Source organism: Spermophilus citellus (assembly GCF_964194105.1).
Source record: "Spermophilus citellus genome assembly, chromosome: 6".
Lineage (NCBI taxonomy): Eukaryota > Metazoa > Chordata > Mammalia > Rodentia > Sciuridae > Spermophilus > Spermophilus citellus.
In genome coordinates, this window is record NC_138187.1 from 29,178,458 (window position 1) to 29,195,071 (window position 16,614).

Sequence of the window (16,614 nt, forward strand, 5' to 3'; positions counted from 1 at the left end):
AAAAAAAAAATGTTGCTTTCAAGGAGCTTGCTGTGTGCAGGTCTGGCACACAAAGGGGAATTTGCACATCTTAAAAGCCCCGCGATGCAGATGCAGCTGATCCACCCAACTCTGACAGTAACAGGAAGTGCTACATTTGAAAGTCATCTGTGTGGGTTAAATTTTCCTGCATGGTGTTGAATCTTGCTTAGGAGGAGCTTGGTTGGGTAGTTCAAAGAGCAGAGACGGTGACTCAAGGCCCTGTGAGATACACAAGGCATTCAAGAACTGTAAAAGGATTATGAAAAATATTATATTCCAAAAACAGCAGGCAAACAACAGCTGCTTGAGTTTGCAATAGAAGCCAATTTGAAAATGCACACCCGCCACAATTTTCCAAGACAAATCTCTCTGCAGTTTATCCGATCCACTGTTGAAATTTCCATACCCAGCTCTCTATCGCCGTAATAATAACCCAAATTCCATTTAGTGTTCATTTGAGCAGTCAGGATAAAGTCATTTCTTATTATCTCCCCACTGTGTAAAAAACAGCTTGAAGGTAGGAAGTCAGCAAGCATTTTCACCAAAAAGTAATTATTGTAAGTGACATTTTTACTGCTGGCATGCCATAAGGCGAACTGCACATTCAGAAGGACAAGTTGCTGAAACAAAATGACAGGGTACTCCGTGACATTCCGACAAGAACCCAAACATTATTTAACTGGCGGCTGGTCTGATGCACCACTTTTCATTATGTCCAGAGTGTGGGTTCTGAGCCCATGCCAAGCCAGGAGATTCCAAGCGACTGTAAGGACAGACAAGTTGGCCAAGGGAGGAGAGGAGGTGGTGATGGCTTGGCACATGGGAATGTGTGTGAGGGAGGGACCAAAGGGAAGGGGAGCCTAGAGCCCGAGGAGGCCAAGAGCCTTGGGCTGTGGGCAGCAGGTTCTGGGGAGCCCACTGCAGGCAGCTCCAGTCCAGCAGGCACCCTGGCAGCCCCAGAGGGCACTGAGGGCTTTCCCAGCCCACAACTTTGACAGCTCTAGAAACCATAGAGGGTGGCCAGCAGCCTGGAGCGCTTCCTAGCCATAGTTCCAATGGGCAGGCGGCCTGAAGGCACCTCAGAGAGCCCCCACCTGGGGGCTGACAGCCAGGCAGTCCCTTCAGACAGACTGAGCCTTGGCACCAAATGTGAGCAGTAACCTCACGTGGAGCTCCTCTTTCACCCAGGGCTCTGGAACTAAGCACAGCAGGTCAGTGCCGCTGGGCTGAGGGTGCTGAGCCCCGCCTCTGCACTAGTGGCAGTCTCCTGGCCCCCAGGCATCCCCCCACCTCCCTACAGTCAAGTGTCTCTGTTAAGACACGGCCATTGTAAAACGTGGACTTTTCTGCTTTTGGGTGTGAGTGGTATTTTGACTGATTTGTAGGAGTCCAAACACAGCTCCTTTGACAGACATCACAGAGGCCTTCAGAAGCCTGTCACACCCATCCCTCTTTCTGGGCCACCGGGCATTTGTCCATCAAAAAAGAAACAAAAGAAAGAAACGTGCAACAGTACTCAGGCACAGAGAGAAACACTGCAGTGAGGAACACAGAACGGCCTTCCATCCACACTGCGGGGCTCCCTGTCTGGTGCCAACAGGGTAAGGGCCTTGCAGCTGTAGGACTCCCCTTACAGCCTTGGCAGCCTTTCTCTGCTTAGAAGGTCCGTGCAACACGCAGCAGCCTCAGTAATCAGAGCAGGTGTCTTCCTGTCCTCCAAGGCCAGCCCTGGCTGCCTTAAGTCATTGGAAGTCTCAGCAAACCACCAAGCCATATTTCCCCCTCCCCCCAACAACGGTGGGGAGCAAGCAAGGCTGGGGGTGTGACCTCGGGGCGCATCTTCTATGAAACCGGAAGGCCATGCTCTCCCACTTACACATGTCCCTCCACTGGGGCTAAAGTAAGACAGTCGCGGGACACTGTAGCGCGGGCCTGAGTGTGCGCATGTGCACAGTACGACACATTCAGTCTGCAGAGGCACCCTCACGGCATGGAGCTGAGACGCACTTGTTTCATAAAAGCAAGATGGTTTAACCTCCCCAGACATGATCTCCCCTCCGAGCCACTTGACGAAGGGGCCCGTGCCCTTCCGAGTCTGAACACGGTAGCACTGTACGCAAGACCTGGGGCAAAGGCGGACAAGCAGTGCCCCTGGGACAGGGCTGGGGATGGGCAGGGATCAGAGAACAAGGTCTGCTGGCGAGAGGGAGAATGAAGGCATGAAGGCCACTCTGTGGAGCAGGTCTGGCCTCAATTGGAGCAGCCAGAGGTTGTCCTGGGGTTGAGATGACCCGAGGCCGGGCTGGGGCGCCTGGTTCTCCCCCTGGGGCAGCTCTGGAGAGACAGAGCCCAGGTCAGAGCTGACAGCTGGGTCTGGAGCCAGGACGGGGTCAGCTCTCCAAATGACCTCACTGGCTGCCTGGTCACATTAGGAAGTACCAGGATGGCCGCTATCTCCCTCACCGCTCAGTAGTGAACCCAATGTTTACAGGCCCTGGGCTCCTGCAGTCAGCAGCTCTCCTCCTGCATTGGGAAGTCCACTGGGGTCCTGGGCCGACCTGAGGAGCATGAGGGGCCTGGCGGAGGAGCTCACTGAGGGCAGCGGTGAGCAAGTGGCACTGGAGGGTCTGGGATGTCAGCTGCTGTCCCTCAGGGCTCATTTTTCTTAAGGAAACATGCACATCAAAGCAGAGTTTGGGAATATTAAAAATTAAAAAGCCTGCTGAAATTACAATTCAAGTTTGGAAAGAAAATCACAGGCTGGCATGATTGCTGATGTGACAGTGGGTGGCACAGCTGGCTGTGCTTCAGGGGCACAGGCTAGCCTTGTTTTGGCCTTTCTAGCGATCCATAGCAACCTAGAAATAATGCTTTCAAATTACCTTCAATAACCTTATTACCAAGCCAGCTGTGTATGAACACTTATCAATGCGTCCCTATGCATTAAGAGAAAATGTATGTCACACAAACAGTCTAAATATATATTACTGAGATGGGAAAAAACAAACCCTCCAGTGAAATTGCTTTGCTGTAATCAAAGATTAATCACTGTGTGAGCAAGCGTCTCTCTCTCTCCCCTCTTCTCTCCAGGGTTCATTTCCGGCTTTAGGCGAACCTGCCCAAGTCACCAAGTCACAGTCTGGCATGCAGTCACACTGCCATTCCGATGGTGGAATTGATTCCCCGGGGTTTCTGACAGCCAGAGGAGCTAAGTGGTGGTCTTAAATATTATTTCCTTCCCGAGCCTTCTAGGCCTGTAGCTTAGAGACTCTCCTTCCCCCCAGCACGTGGTGGGCAGTAGGCTTCAAAGTGTCCATCTGTGCAGGCTGTGTCTGCCCCAGAGCATCCTGTCCCCTTGCAACGGTGCTGCTAGTCAGCCAATGTGTGGGAAATGAGGTTTGGGCTGCAAAGGAATGTCCCTTAGAGAGTCCGTGGCCAGCTGCCGCCAGTGGCACACACTGTGTGGCTGCTGCTTCCTGTCTTTTGTGCAGTGCACAGGTGAGTGAACTGGTCTGGCCCTACAAGGAACCAGGTGACATCTTCGTTATATGTGACAGTATTAGAAAAGCTATTAAGGTACATTATTTTACACATCCCTTAATCTCTCCATACTGCTTTACTTAATTTGTGGTGAAATTGTTGGGAAAGGGGACTTAATGTAGGACAGTCGGTAGAAGTAATTCATCATCTCCCCGCTTCAGTGCCCCTGTTATCAGCGAGCTCATTTTCTGCATTCATCATGCAATCAGCCTATTATTTGCATATTAATCAGGCAGTGGACCATGAAAGAACTGCGTCCTGGCCAAGTGCTGCAGTATCTCAGGAGAAACACTCAGTAATTATCATACATCAGTGTTATGATGTGGTAATTGATTATAACATCTTTCTGTTGCCCCTGGGGAGTCCCTTAGCTAACCCAGCTCCAGGCACTCTGGGCAGATTTTTCTTTTCCTGCAAAAATTCAAATCACCATTGCTGTGTCCTCTGACTGCTGCTTCTGGGGATTGATTTTCTTTTCCGATTTTTGTGAGGTATTTTCAACAGTGTGAAATAGCACTGACCTTAACTCAGGAGAAAGTCTAGCTGTGAGGATGGGGGTCCCTCTGGACCTCTGAGTCCTCACCCTCAGCCTTCAGCCTTCAGAGCTGTGGCCATGGCTGCCACACGAGTTTCCTTATCAAATAAAGTGCTGCAACTTGGGTCTCTCCTAATTGCAAAGTTGGTACAAAGGCAGTTTGCCTGCTTTATTTAGGTGCCAAGTGACAGACTAATTTTGGACCTTATGTAAAGGACAAACCCAACATCTGCCAATTCAGACTTGGGCTATATTTAGGAAATCAGTTCCAAAGTGCAGAACAAACATAAAATCAAGATGAAGTGGGAGATGGACACTGCCTGGCTGCATCTTGACCTACTGGGACTGTGCCATGGGGACTTCCCTCTTCACTTGTGGGGACCACAGCATGGTCCATGTACCAATCGGATGAGGCTAGGCTCCACAAACGGGGATGGCTCTGGTGCTGGAGGGAGTGTGATGGCTGAAGGCCGGGGCTATGCCTAGCGATCCAAGGACCTCGGGCCACTGTGTCTGCTCTCATTGAACTTAGACAAGAAGGGGTTCCACAGAAGCCCGGCCCCTCCCTCACAGGCCAGATACCATCTAAGTCCCCCACTGCCAAGACTAATAAATGGGGGTCTGCCTTGCTGTGGGTCCTTTCCCTCCCTCCACCTGGCTCCCTGGTGGCAGCACGTGGCGACCATCCCCGGGGACACACCTCTTGACACATCTGCTTTCCGTGTTTGTCATGGACCTGCTTTTAACTTTGTCCAGTTATGATCTAAATACAGTTTGTTCCTTGTTTTGAAGCCTGGCTTTATATCTGAGTATGGCTCAAGGGGCCAACCCTTGACCTGCTTGGGCAGCCAGGCCATCAGGGCCCCAGGGCTCACCCCTGCAGACCTGTGTGGCAGCAAGGCCACCGACCTGGGGACCACACAGCCTCCCTCTGGGCCTGGCTTTCTGGTCTGTAAGGTGGGGCTTTCCCACTTGCTGATTAAAGATTCAGGACGTCAGTACAGCACGCAGCACGTAAGAGATGTCCTGCACCCTCACTTCCACCCCCTTTCTTAAGTTACCTGACGAGTTTTTTTTTTTTTTAAGAGAGAGTGAGAGAGGAGAGAGAGAGAGAGAGAGAATTTTTAATATTTATTTTTAGTTCTCGGCGGACACAACATCTTTGTTGGTATGTGGTGCTGAGGATCGAACCCGGGCCGCACGCATGCCAGGCGAGCGCGCTACCGCTTGAGCCACATCCCCAGCCCCAACCTGACGAGTTTTAAAAGCATTTTGGCTCTTCATCCTTCCCTAGAACAGAACCACTGAAAACCGAAGTCCTCATTTCTCCTATGACCTACTTCTGCCTCTGGTACTGAACGCCCAGTTTAGCGTAAATTTTCTTTCCCAAAGAAAGCCTGCGGGGAGGGAGAGATGTGTCCAGAGGCCGGGCCTGGGCCCATTGGGCTTCTGTAAACATTAATCTGGGTAGTGCTGGTACTGGGATCCAGACAGGAGGCTGGGCCACCACTCACCCTTGCCAAGCTGCCCAGTCTAGAGTGGTTTGCCCCACCTGGCCTTAGTGATGACCCGAAGTCTTATTCTTGAAGCTCAAGATTTTGGGTCCATTTAAGGAATGGTGGATGAATCGGCAACTTCCAGAGATGGAATGGCAATTCTTGGAGACCAAGAATCCAGACAGCTGCACACAGGTCACCCATCAGTCAAGTAGACCATGGCGCCACTACTTAGTGACAACCACACCTGATGAGCTCTATTGGAGGGGCTAGCAGAGACTGGATTTCCTACTGTGTGGACTTATTCTAATCTAGGGCTACTATGGCACCACCAAGTGACCCACAGCAGTCGAGTTTGCAGAGGTGCAGCAGAACAGCCTTCATTGGCTTGCTATTTCTTTGATGATGCCGGGGATGGAACCCAGGGCCTCACACAAGTGAGGCAAGGGCTCTACCAGCAAGCTGCACCCCCAGGCCCCAAAGCCAACATTTAGACGGCACTTACTCTGTATTGTCCTCATGGCTCTGAAAGCTCTCATACACTAACCTATTCAAACCTCCCCAGTCCAGGAGGCAGGGTCTCGAATCTCCCACTTTATAGAAGAAGAAACCAAGGCATGGGGAGGCTAAGCCACTTGCCCAAGGCCACATGATCACTAAGTGGCAGAGGACCAGCCCTAGACGCCAGCTCTGAGCCTGCTGCACGTCTGCTACTCTCATGGGGATACCAGGAGGGTCCATACTTAAGAACCAACCTAAGGAGGGAGGAGGGGAGCAAAAGGGGAGGGGACAGAATCCAACATAATTTGAGGGAATTGTGCCATCATAGTATGACCATGTGCGAATATGTGATAACGAACCCCACCATCATGCATGAGTATGATGCACCATTTAAGAGGGGAAAGAGTCAACCCAGTCATCTCTCAGGAGCTGGGCTGTGGCCAGAGTGGGAGGCCCTGGGCTCTACCCCCGGCATGCAACGCGAAACGAAACACGGAAACCTTCAGCGGTAATCTGTTGGATAAGACGTGCAGCCAGATGAGGATCCCCTGAAGCTGTGAACAGAGGAGGGAAGTCCCCATGACGTTGTGCTGCATGAGAAGAGCAAGGCACAGCACCAGCCCTGCATGCTCCATCTGGGTGGGACAAACAGCCAACGTGTGACTGTCCAGCAGGACGTGAGACAAAGGGACAGGGAGGGCCTCTGGGGAGGGCAACAGGGGAGTGAGAGTGGGAGTCGACTGATTTCTTCAAAAGGACGCAAGCCTTTAAAGCTGCTTCCACACGAGCCTCATAACTTGGCCTCTTCCCGACGCCTGCCAGCCGTGGTCCCCTCATCCCAGCTTCTGTACCCTGGAGCCCCCCCCCCCCCCCCCGCACCTTCTCTCAGGGGCCTAGCCTGGCCTGTCTTCGGGGCTCCCGCAGCACTGCTCCTGTGCCCAGGAACAGCCACCAGGAACGCAGCTTGTGTCCGTATCCAGGAACCTGTCCCTGCTGGCCTTGGCCTGAAGTCCTTTAACGTGCCATCCTTGATAGGAAACACGTCTCAGTGTGGGCTGCCACCAAGAAGGAAAGAAACGAGGGGCTGCTTCGCTCCTGTCAGCAGGTGGTGCCCCAGTGACACCCTAGGCCCTGTGATCAGGGGCTATCTGTTTGGGGGAGGGGTGCTTCCCAGGCCACACTCAGTTTTCCAGGCTTCCCCAGTTGGTCTGAGGGGCGGTCCGGGCTCATGTGACTGGCCACAGGCAATGTGCTCTCCTCCCACCAGGCGCAGCACTCGGCAGCTCTCCCGCGGGTTCATTCCCGTCAAAGGGAAAAGGAAGACAAATCCAGGCTGAGGCGCCCAAGGGAGAGTTCTGCCAGCTCCAACCAGAGCCATGAAATCTTCTGGGGCTGCCACCAGCCCCTCTGTTCCCATGGACACGCCACCCGAATGGCCTTCAGTCACGAAGCCTGGGATGGACAGCCTAGGCCAGGACACTGCAGCAGAGCCCTAATGCAGAGTTCCTGTACCCAGACCCTGGACACAGCCTTGTGCCAGCTGGTGGGCACTAATCAAGGTACCTGGGCCTGTCTCTGTGGGTCCCCCAAAGCCCCATGGAGGTCACACAGGGAGGGGAGCACCTCGGGCCACCCATGGCAGCGTCGGCCTGCAGCAGCTGTCTTCCAGGAGACAGCTGCTGATGGACAATGGTGGTGGGTGTGACATTCTCCACGGCAGACAAGACTTGGCGCCCGCAACTCCGCCACTGCACTGGGAAGAAGCCCAGGAGTTGGGATTTGTGCAGCGGCAAGGACACATGGGAGGCTGATTGTCCCTATTGGGACTCTCATCTTTCCCCTTTTCTTCCCTCTTTACACCTGGCTTTCTTCTCCTCCCTTCTGGGGCCAAAGAGATCCATCACCCGCTTTAAGGAATGAAGAGGAATAAAGACCAGGCAACTAGCAGATCCAGGGGTCTCTCCACGCCTGTCTGTCGCTGGACCCTCTCTGCCCACCACTGCGGACTTGCTTCCCTTTAAAAGAAATTCCCAACAGACACAGTGGCCACACTCTGAGAAAACCCAGTGTCCCCTTCTCCACCTCCCAGGGCCGCCTCCTCTGCCCCAGCGCTGTGACTGGAATGGAAGACACAAAGAAGGAGCCGTGTCCAAGTGACACCTGCAACCATGTCTGTAAGTCACAGCATCCAGAGTAGACCCAAGACCTCCTGTAGGACTACCTGGGCCCTACCCCAGCTCTGGGGACACTGAGAGATTATATAACACGTAGGAAATTAAGATTTCCAGGAACCACATGAACTGGCAGCCGACCCGATTTGTCCTTTGGCCCCTTCCCTTCCTCTGAATACCTGCGTGGAGCCTGCTGCCCACCTGATGCTTCAGTGAGGCCTCAGCAGCCTCCAGGGAATAGCACGAGTCACTAATGATGCCAGCCATTGAAAATGGCACTGAATTCCCTTAAGGTCCTCACACCCCATGTTCAGATTACCAGGGACCCATTCTGAAATGATCAGGGCCTCCGAGAGGAAAACAAAGACCTGGCTCCTCTTGCCTTATCCTAACCCTAGTCAGTGAGGATGACACAAGAGTCACTAAGGAACAGGGACGCTGAGGCAGTGGACCTGGGTAGAAAGCGAGGAGGAGGTTCCCAAGGCAGAGGTCTGTCCTGGGTGAGTGAGGCCACCTCCAGCATGCCTCATCACCATGGCAACAGCCACTTCTGCAGCAAGGCCCACCCTGCCCTGAAGGTGCGACTGGCCACAGGTGGAAGGCAGGTCCTCCAAGTTTCTCATCGAGGAGTGCGCTTACCACTGTCCAGGGACAAACCAGGCCAGGCTGGAACCACCCTCCTGCAGCCCCCTGGGTCCACCATGCTGCTCAACTCCAAGCAGACGGGATGGAGCTGCCACTGGGGACACAGCATCTTTCTGAGCTGAGAGGCCCCTGGGGTGGTTCCGGGGTAGCCACGGTGAGGGGCAATTGGAATCCCACGGAGGCTCCCTCCTCTGCCTTCAGGGCAATCGTGCTGACAGGTGCGAAGGAAGAGCCTAGAGTCGTTCAGCCCAGGAATTCATCCAGGGATTCATCAACTGCTCGGAAACAGGAGGTCCCAGGTTTGAATCTAAGTTCCGTATACTGTGAGCAGAGGTACTTTAATTTCCAGAAACTCTCTTGAAAAGACAAAATGGATGAAGACATTTCAGACAAGGGAGACCAGCATCTCCCAGCTCTGATCCCGACGCAGCGGGCCTGAGTCTTCATCCTGACAAGCCCCTCCTTGGCTCCCTGGCCAAGACAGGCTTCTGCGGTTACCCCATGATGTAAAAGCTTCGTCTCTGGCAGTAGGAGAAGTGCTTTCCCGTTTTTCTCTGTGGTGGCTGTTAATTGCTATTTTTCTTGATGGCCTCCCTAGGAGTGCTGGGGTCTGAGGTCTCTCTCCTCTTGACCGGTGGCACTGGGAGGGGCCGGGCCCTTGTGTAAGAGCCAGGGGTGATTCTGCCACATGGTTCTCTGCAGGTTCCTGCCTCCCTCCCTTCTCCAATCTGCAGATGCCCCAAGAGTGTTAAATGACTTTATTCTATAAAGTAACTCGGTATTTTATAAATGTCACTTGCGTTCCTCGGGAGCGCACTGTGAGGAAAGTAGCTGTCCTGAGAAGGTCCCCACGAGGCAGCGTTCTGCTGCAGCAGGGTAAGCTCTTCCTAGGATGTGTTCAGACAGGGAGAAGGTTCTGCATGGATCCTAAGAGACCCGGGCCATGGAGACCTCATGTTTTATTTAGGAAAATGAGGTTTTGATCTAGAAAGTGATGTCCCCACCTGCCACATCCAGCCCTGCTCTGACAGGGCAGCAAAGGCTCTCGGGAGTTGAAGGGGAAGCCAACTTCCTGTGGAAGTGGGAGGCAAGGCTGATTTTCCACAAACGTCCACGAAGCCGAGGCGCGTCACTGCCTCGCCAATCCCGAATGCAAGGTGGCAGGGCAGGGGTCCTCAGTAATGGCTAACAAACTGGCTGATGTAAAGCATTCGCACCTGATCCTTCTGCAGGAGGACGGCGTGGGTGGGGCGTGGCCTTCTGTCCCTCACTGTGGACAAGCCAGATCAGGACATCTACAACCCACATGAAGCTCCAGTGGGAACCCGGTGCTGCCGCCCGGCTCTGGCTGCATCTGTGCGTGGGCTGGGATCGCTCAGCAGCCACTGTGGAGGCGACCAGCTGTTCCCCTCGCTGCACATGTGTCCCCTCGTAAACCTCCCAGCAAGCTGGCGGCTTCGCACTCCTCACTTAGCTTTGTTTGTGTTTTCAATGAATCAATGGGATTTGAAGACTAATCAGCATATTTAGAAAAATAAAGAAAGAAAAAAGAACTGCTCCGGATGCCGGCTGTTCCCTGAAGATGGGTGAGAACTCAGCTACGCTGTGGGCCTGGCGCAGGAGAGCTGCTGGGGGACTAGAGGGAGCCTGGAGCAGAGGTCAGGCAGGGCAGTGGCGGACAGGAGTCCTCAGGGTGGAAATAAGATTTCTGACTGGAGGCTCTCCTGAGCCAAGAGGAGGCTTGCGCTCATCAGCCTGCTCTTCCCCTGCCACCTCCCTGCTCCTCCCCTGCCCTCCCTGCACCTCCCAGGCCCCTCCGCTGCTCCACCAAGTCGCAGCATGAGCTGTTCCCAGGGCCTTCTCTTCCCAGTCGTCCCACTCCTCGTGCCCTGGTGTCTCTCTCACAGGCTGCCCAGAGGCCTCCTGAGAACGAGACGGGATGTCCCCTGCCTCAGCCCTGCTGGAATGTGATGCCTGCACCCTCTCTCCTCCTATTAGACGGGAAGCACTGCACGTGGAACCTGTCCCTGACTCTGTCCCCAGCCCCAGACATGGGGCTCTGGGTCTGGACGCCGACGGACTATGGTGGAACGCAGGGAGTGGAGGATGGCTCGGCGACCCCCCACCCAGCTGGTCCCCTCCTAGAGTCCCTTTCTCTCTTTTTACCATCCATAACAACTTGGCTTATAATAGTCAAAATCCAGAAATAACCAAAATGCCCTATAAGTGACAGCAACAGGAACTGGCACAACCGCACGGCAGTACGCAGGACCAATGGGGAACTCTCGCTGCCGCCTGCAGCGGGCTGAGGGATCTCAATGCCTTCTAGTGGGAATGCGGATCCCAGAGGTGGCTTCCTGATGACTCCCCTGATGGGATTCTCAGACAGAGGACATGAGGTGGTGGCCAGGGGAGTGTATTTCCGACTCACAAGGGCAGGCCACGGAACTGCCGGGCCCAGATGGGAAGAGGGAGACCAGGGGAAGCAGGGGAACATTTTGCAGGGACTGAGAGAAGCGGGCTGTTACCTGAGCTCACGCAGCCCTGCTGGAGCGGGTCCTGCAGCGACGTCGCCGAGTGGAGGGCTGGAGAAGAAGGGAAAGGGGCGTTAGGGGAGGGCGGCCAGCAGAGCCTCCTAGCTGAGTGGGCTGAGGCAGGGGAGCAGAGGAGGCCCGGCCTGGAGGAGGCTGGCTTCCCACAGCTCATGCCAGGGCCCGGCCGGGACAGGACAGGGTCGTTTAGGCCTGGAGAATGCTGCCCACCAGAGCCAGGTCCTGGGCTGGGAGCAGGAGGAGTTGGCGCCTGGGGTACTTGCTGCTGTGCCTGTGGCTGCTTTTCTTTCCGATCCCTGATTTAGCCACTTGACTTTACCTGTATTTATGTATCAACAGCACTTTCTTAATTGGCAACTCATTTTCTGCTGCTTATAAAATTAGCCAGGCACCATCTTTTCGCTCCTAAAAACCCGCTCAGTCCTGTGGCAACAGGTTTGGAGGAGGGGTGTGTTCTCCACCTCGGGGGCAGCCAACAGCTGACGGGGAGCTGGTCCCTTCCTGGCCCCCACAAGGGGGCTGGCCGCCTCCCCCGCAGACCCTTCCTTCCCAGCCTGCTCCAGCAAGCTGCCTCACCTGGCCCTTGCTGCTGGCCCTGCACGGGCAGCACACCCTGGCCCAGCTCGCCGTTCAGCCACAGCTGCATCCGGATGAAGGGTTCCCGGCCCTTCTGGGTCAGCTTGCTCCAGGGCTTCGGCCGGGACAGCATGTCACTCACACTGCCCTGGGACAGGCCCAGCACCTGTAGTGGAACCAGAAAGACACGGTGGTGGGTGCTCGGGCAGTAGTGTGATACACACATGGTGAGGGTGGTGCGGTGAGGACACACAGCCAGCGTGTCTGGGGCCGGCTTCTGAGCACAGTGCCGTGGCCTGGTGGACGGTGACGGCCAGGGGAACAAGTTTTGTAAGATCCCTGGGGGGCTAATGAGCTGGCATGGGGTGGGGCTTTGGACAGGTCATCTCCAGACAGCTCCCAGGTTGGGATGGGAGGCTTGTCCCCCAACACAGGAGGAAGCACTGGAAAGAAGGCTCTCTGGGGGCCACAGGAAAAGCAGGGTACTGGGCAGAGGGCCTGAGAGGCAGGAGTGGGGGTGCCGGAGGGACAGGGAAGGCAGGCTGCTTTGTTAATGCCGAGCTGGGATGGCACTTAGAAAGGGCCAGTCTCCCTCGTCACACCCTGCTTACAGGTCGGGACAGAGGTGAGTCAGCGGGGCCAGGGAGCCGGTGTGGGAGGGACACTCGTGGCAGACGACGGATGAGCCAGCACACACCGAGTCTTCTGCTCCCATATGGCCATACATATGCATGGGCACCACACCCCCCCAGGACACAGATGCAGCCCAGGGATATTCAGGGGCTGCATCCCATCATTCTTTCAAAAAGTTCTCAAGTTCCAGAATAAACTGCACTCATGGGCCAAACAAGCCCCATACCATTAAGTCTCTGCTAAATTTAAGGCTTGAGCACAAATGTCTATTTAAATGTTCTTGAACGATATTTTTACAACACTGAACTAGAAATCTCAAGGGACTTTGGATTCCCATCCCTATTTCTATGTGTCCCCATCACCTTTGCAAAATCAGGGTGAAGAGTTCACTCTCAGCTGTTGTAGGGACAGACAGTGTGATACCCTGCAACCCGTGGGCTGAAGGCAAGGTGGGGTGGGCAGGGCGGCCAGCTGTGGCCAGCACTCCATCACTACCTGATCTAAGCTGCTGCTACAGATGGTGGTAAATCCCCACCATCCAGATTCTGTCACCAGGGTGGTGCCAAGAACAGAAAGGTCTAGAAGCCCACTCACAGATTATCCCATTTCCACGAACCAGGGAGGAACAATGTGGAAATAAGGGCAGGCCCTGGCAGTTTGCTGGTGCCCCCACAGGGGTGTATTCTTGGGCAAGTTGTCCCTGGCAGGACGGTACCCAAGTGCCTTTCAAGCTGCAGCAGAAAGGAAGACCTATGCTTCATGCAGGTTTCTCTATTAAGTCCGCTGAGGCTCTCTGCAGGCTGTTGGCCCTCTGTGTGACCTGCCCAGATCAGACCTTGTTTAAGTCAAAATAGCCTGCAAAGGTGCCACCTGGCTCCACCTGGCAGTGGAGGCTGGATCTAGATTTTCTCCTGCCAGCTTGGGGAGGTGCTACCTTCCACGAGCCTTGGCTCCGTACTTCCACCCACCCCCAGAGTAGTGAGAGGCCCAGAGGAGGGTACAGTGAGGCCGAGCCCAGACCCAGCCACGACAGGGCTTGGCAGTGGAACCCAGGCAAGGAACAGCTGCTAGCTGGCTTCTGTGGTTTGAGTGGGAAGCACATGGTGTGTGGTCAATTAAGATGGTGGTGGCCATCCTCTAGGGTGGGCACTAGTCCTGAGCCACAAGAAGGAATGAGAACCCAGTTCCAGTGGAATTCCTTACCTTCTCCCCGAAGATCCTTTGGCAGATGCCATTCTTGGCCAGCTTCTCCTTGACCTGCCGGGTGAGCTCGATGGTGTCCACCTCCTGGTACATGTAGACCTCGTACTGCTCGGGGGTCAGTGGAGGGACTGAGGGCTTCGCGGGCTTTGCCATGGGCACGATTGGGGAGGATGGCAGGGGGCTGTTCTGGGGTGTTTCGCTGCGGCTGGCTCCGGCGACGCTCAGCTCTGAGCTCTGGGAGTATGGGGACTCAGCACTTGGCCACTCTTTCCAGCACTCTGATGATGACGAAGGTCCTGGGAGCTGGCTGCGCTCGGCCCTGGGCTGGCCGCTGACCCTTTCTCTCCCGCCCCCAGCTTCTTCGGCCTTCGGCTCCTCGGAGGAAGGGGGGTTTCTCCTCTCAGGCTGCACCGGGCTCCACCAGTGGTCCTTCCACCCGCTGCCGCGGCCCAGCTCGCTCTTCACGTGCCTCAGGACCCCTTGTGCAGCGTCAGCTGCTCCCTGAGGGTCCAGCCCGGGCACATCCTGGGCCTCCTTTTTGAGGGCCGGGGCACTGGGCAGGGCCGGGGCACTGGCCTCGGGGGCGGTGGGCGTCTTCTTCAGGGAGATGGCGAGAGGAGAGTAACCGGGCACGGTGGGCATGGGCGCAGCCGACAGGAGCTTGGGGGTCAGGAGGGCGAGGTCAGGCTGGGACAGCGGCGCTGGTTTTAAGGCAGGGTCTAGGGCAGCCTGCTGGGCCTCCATTTCCCGGCGGGCTTGCTGCAGGATGGAGCGGATGGCATCGTCAGAGTTCCCGCTGCTGGATGTGGAAGACGGCTGGGCTGGCTCTGCTGGGCGAGGCAAGCACAGGGGTGAAGTTGTGGTGGCCTGCCCCGGCTCTGCCGTCACTCCTCTGACCCCCACCCAGCGCCCACACAGTGGGACCACACGGCCACGTTCCCCACACCCTCAGGTTAGTGTGACGTCTGTGTATCTCATCCAAGACCGGCACTCTGGCTCCACCGCCTGCTGGCCTCTGCCACACACAGCTGGAGTTCCTACCACAGTGTGACCAAGGGGGAGGCCTGAGACACTTGGAGACATGCCCTTCTGGGCTCCTTCTCTTGGGGAATCTTAAACTTGACATGAACTCTCTGGAGCTGTCCCACGGGTCTTGGGGTCTGTCCAACTCCAGACACACGGCTGCTGCGACTGTAGCCAGGACCAGGGTCTCCCAGAGGTCAGTGGCCACAGCCGTGAACCTCACCAAGGGGCAGTGGGTGGGGGTGGCAGTGCATTTCAGGGGAAGTTGCTGGCCAAGAAACCTGGAGAAGTCCTAAGGCATTGGTGGGCCTCAACATGTGTGTGTGGAATGGCCGATGGACCAGATGGACGACCAACTCGGGCTCCCTAAAATGTGTGTGCCTGGGCTGCTCCTGGTGTCTGGTGGGAGCAGGTGTGGGGCCGGCCCAGTGTCTGCAGACCATTGGCTCCCGGGGACTGTGGGTGGCAGTGCTGGCTGAGAGTCATTGGACAGGGTGCTCTTCAGGAGGTCCCTGGCTCTGTCCCATGTTCCCTGAATCCTGCACCTTCACGTCTAGGAGAGGAATCCTAATAGCTTTGAAGGGGCCAATCCTTTCTGCTTTAAAGGAGGCCTAAAGATGTCAAAGTAACTGTAAGGATATCTTTCTTTGGTCCTGAGCATTACACCCAGGGACTTGCGCATGCTGGGCACACACCCTGACACTAAACTACAACAGTGCCTAATTTAAAAATTTTTCAGACAGGGTCTTGTGATGTTGCCCAGGCTGACCTCAAACTTGTGATCCTCCTGCCTCAGCCTCCCAAATAGCTGGGATTACAGGTGGGCACCACTGCGCCTGGCCAGCGACAACTCCTGACCTGTGAGACGGCCCTTCTCCAGCTCAGGAGGGCCATATGGCACCACAGATGAAGGGACTGTGGGGTGGGGAGGAGTGGGTGATGAAGGGTGCCCACTGTGCCCTGGGCCTTCTTTCCTCTTGGCCCTGTGATATTGCCCTGCTGAAGACCTGGCCCTCTAGCTACTGTAGTGACATAGGCTCCCGGCTCCACTCTGGCCAGAGCAAGGTCTATGCTGGACTGAAAGTTTCATCCACTGCCAGGATGGTGTCCTCTCTCTCTGGGGCCTTCAGCAGAAGGCGGATGGCACTGGACTTGAGAAACCAGAGTTTCCATCAAGTTGTCCTCTGATGAACTTAGGCAAACCATTTTAACTGAGGCTGAGCTTAATCAGGAACAATGGGATGACAACATTTGTCCTTGGGGTTCTGAGGACTCTGCTTGAACAGAAGGCAGGGGACATGCCCAGCCTGGGCCTGGGCCTCAGGAGGGAGCACTGAGCTGAATGTGCTGTGGAGAGGAAGGCTGAGTGACCAGGCCAGGAGCCAGCGGGGGAGCCCATGCTCAGCTGTCACAGCTCGGCCTGGCGGGACCCTGAGGCGGTGCTCTGCAGAGCAGGGTTCATGGGTCAGAACGGGTGGCACGGGAAGGGGACTCCCTCCTCTCCTGTGCCGCAGCATGGAGCACCTCCCTGACACTCAAGGCTCAGCCAGAGAAAAGCTGGAACAGGCTTGGTCCTCTCAGAGGACACGCTCCACGGGCTCCCAGTCTGGAGGCAGGTGGCAGAGTGGACCCCACCCCAGGGGCGGTGGCTCCTAACTATCAGTCACTCAAGGTCTGCAGCTGGGAGGGCTTCTTGTCGCCCACTCTGCTTCAGCTGC

General features: G+C 55.6%; 1 protein-coding gene across 18 annotated transcripts in view; it reads right to left on the reverse strand.

Annotated features, from left to right (window-relative positions):
• The window catches only part of CUX1 (cut like homeobox 1), a 317,448-nt gene that overhangs the window by 42,804 nt on the left and 258,030 nt on the right, over nucleotides 1-16,614 (reverse strand). For 11 of the 18 annotated variants that reach the window (XM_081297053.1, XM_081297052.1, XM_081297050.1 and 8 more), the window contains 3 exons: nucleotides 13,874-14,703; nucleotides 12,038-12,203; nucleotides 11,438-11,494 (listed from right to left, as the gene is read on the reverse strand). The exons of 5 other annotated variants lie outside the window; for them this stretch is intronic. In XM_081297053.1, the coding sequence (XP_081153179.1) occupies nucleotides 11,438-11,494; nucleotides 12,038-12,203; nucleotides 13,874-14,703 (1,053 nt within the window). The remainder of the gene's footprint in view (nucleotides 1-11,437; nucleotides 11,495-12,037; nucleotides 12,204-13,873; nucleotides 14,704-16,614) is intronic. 2 more of the 18 variants (XM_081297065.1, XM_081297059.1) reach the window with 1 other exon arrangement.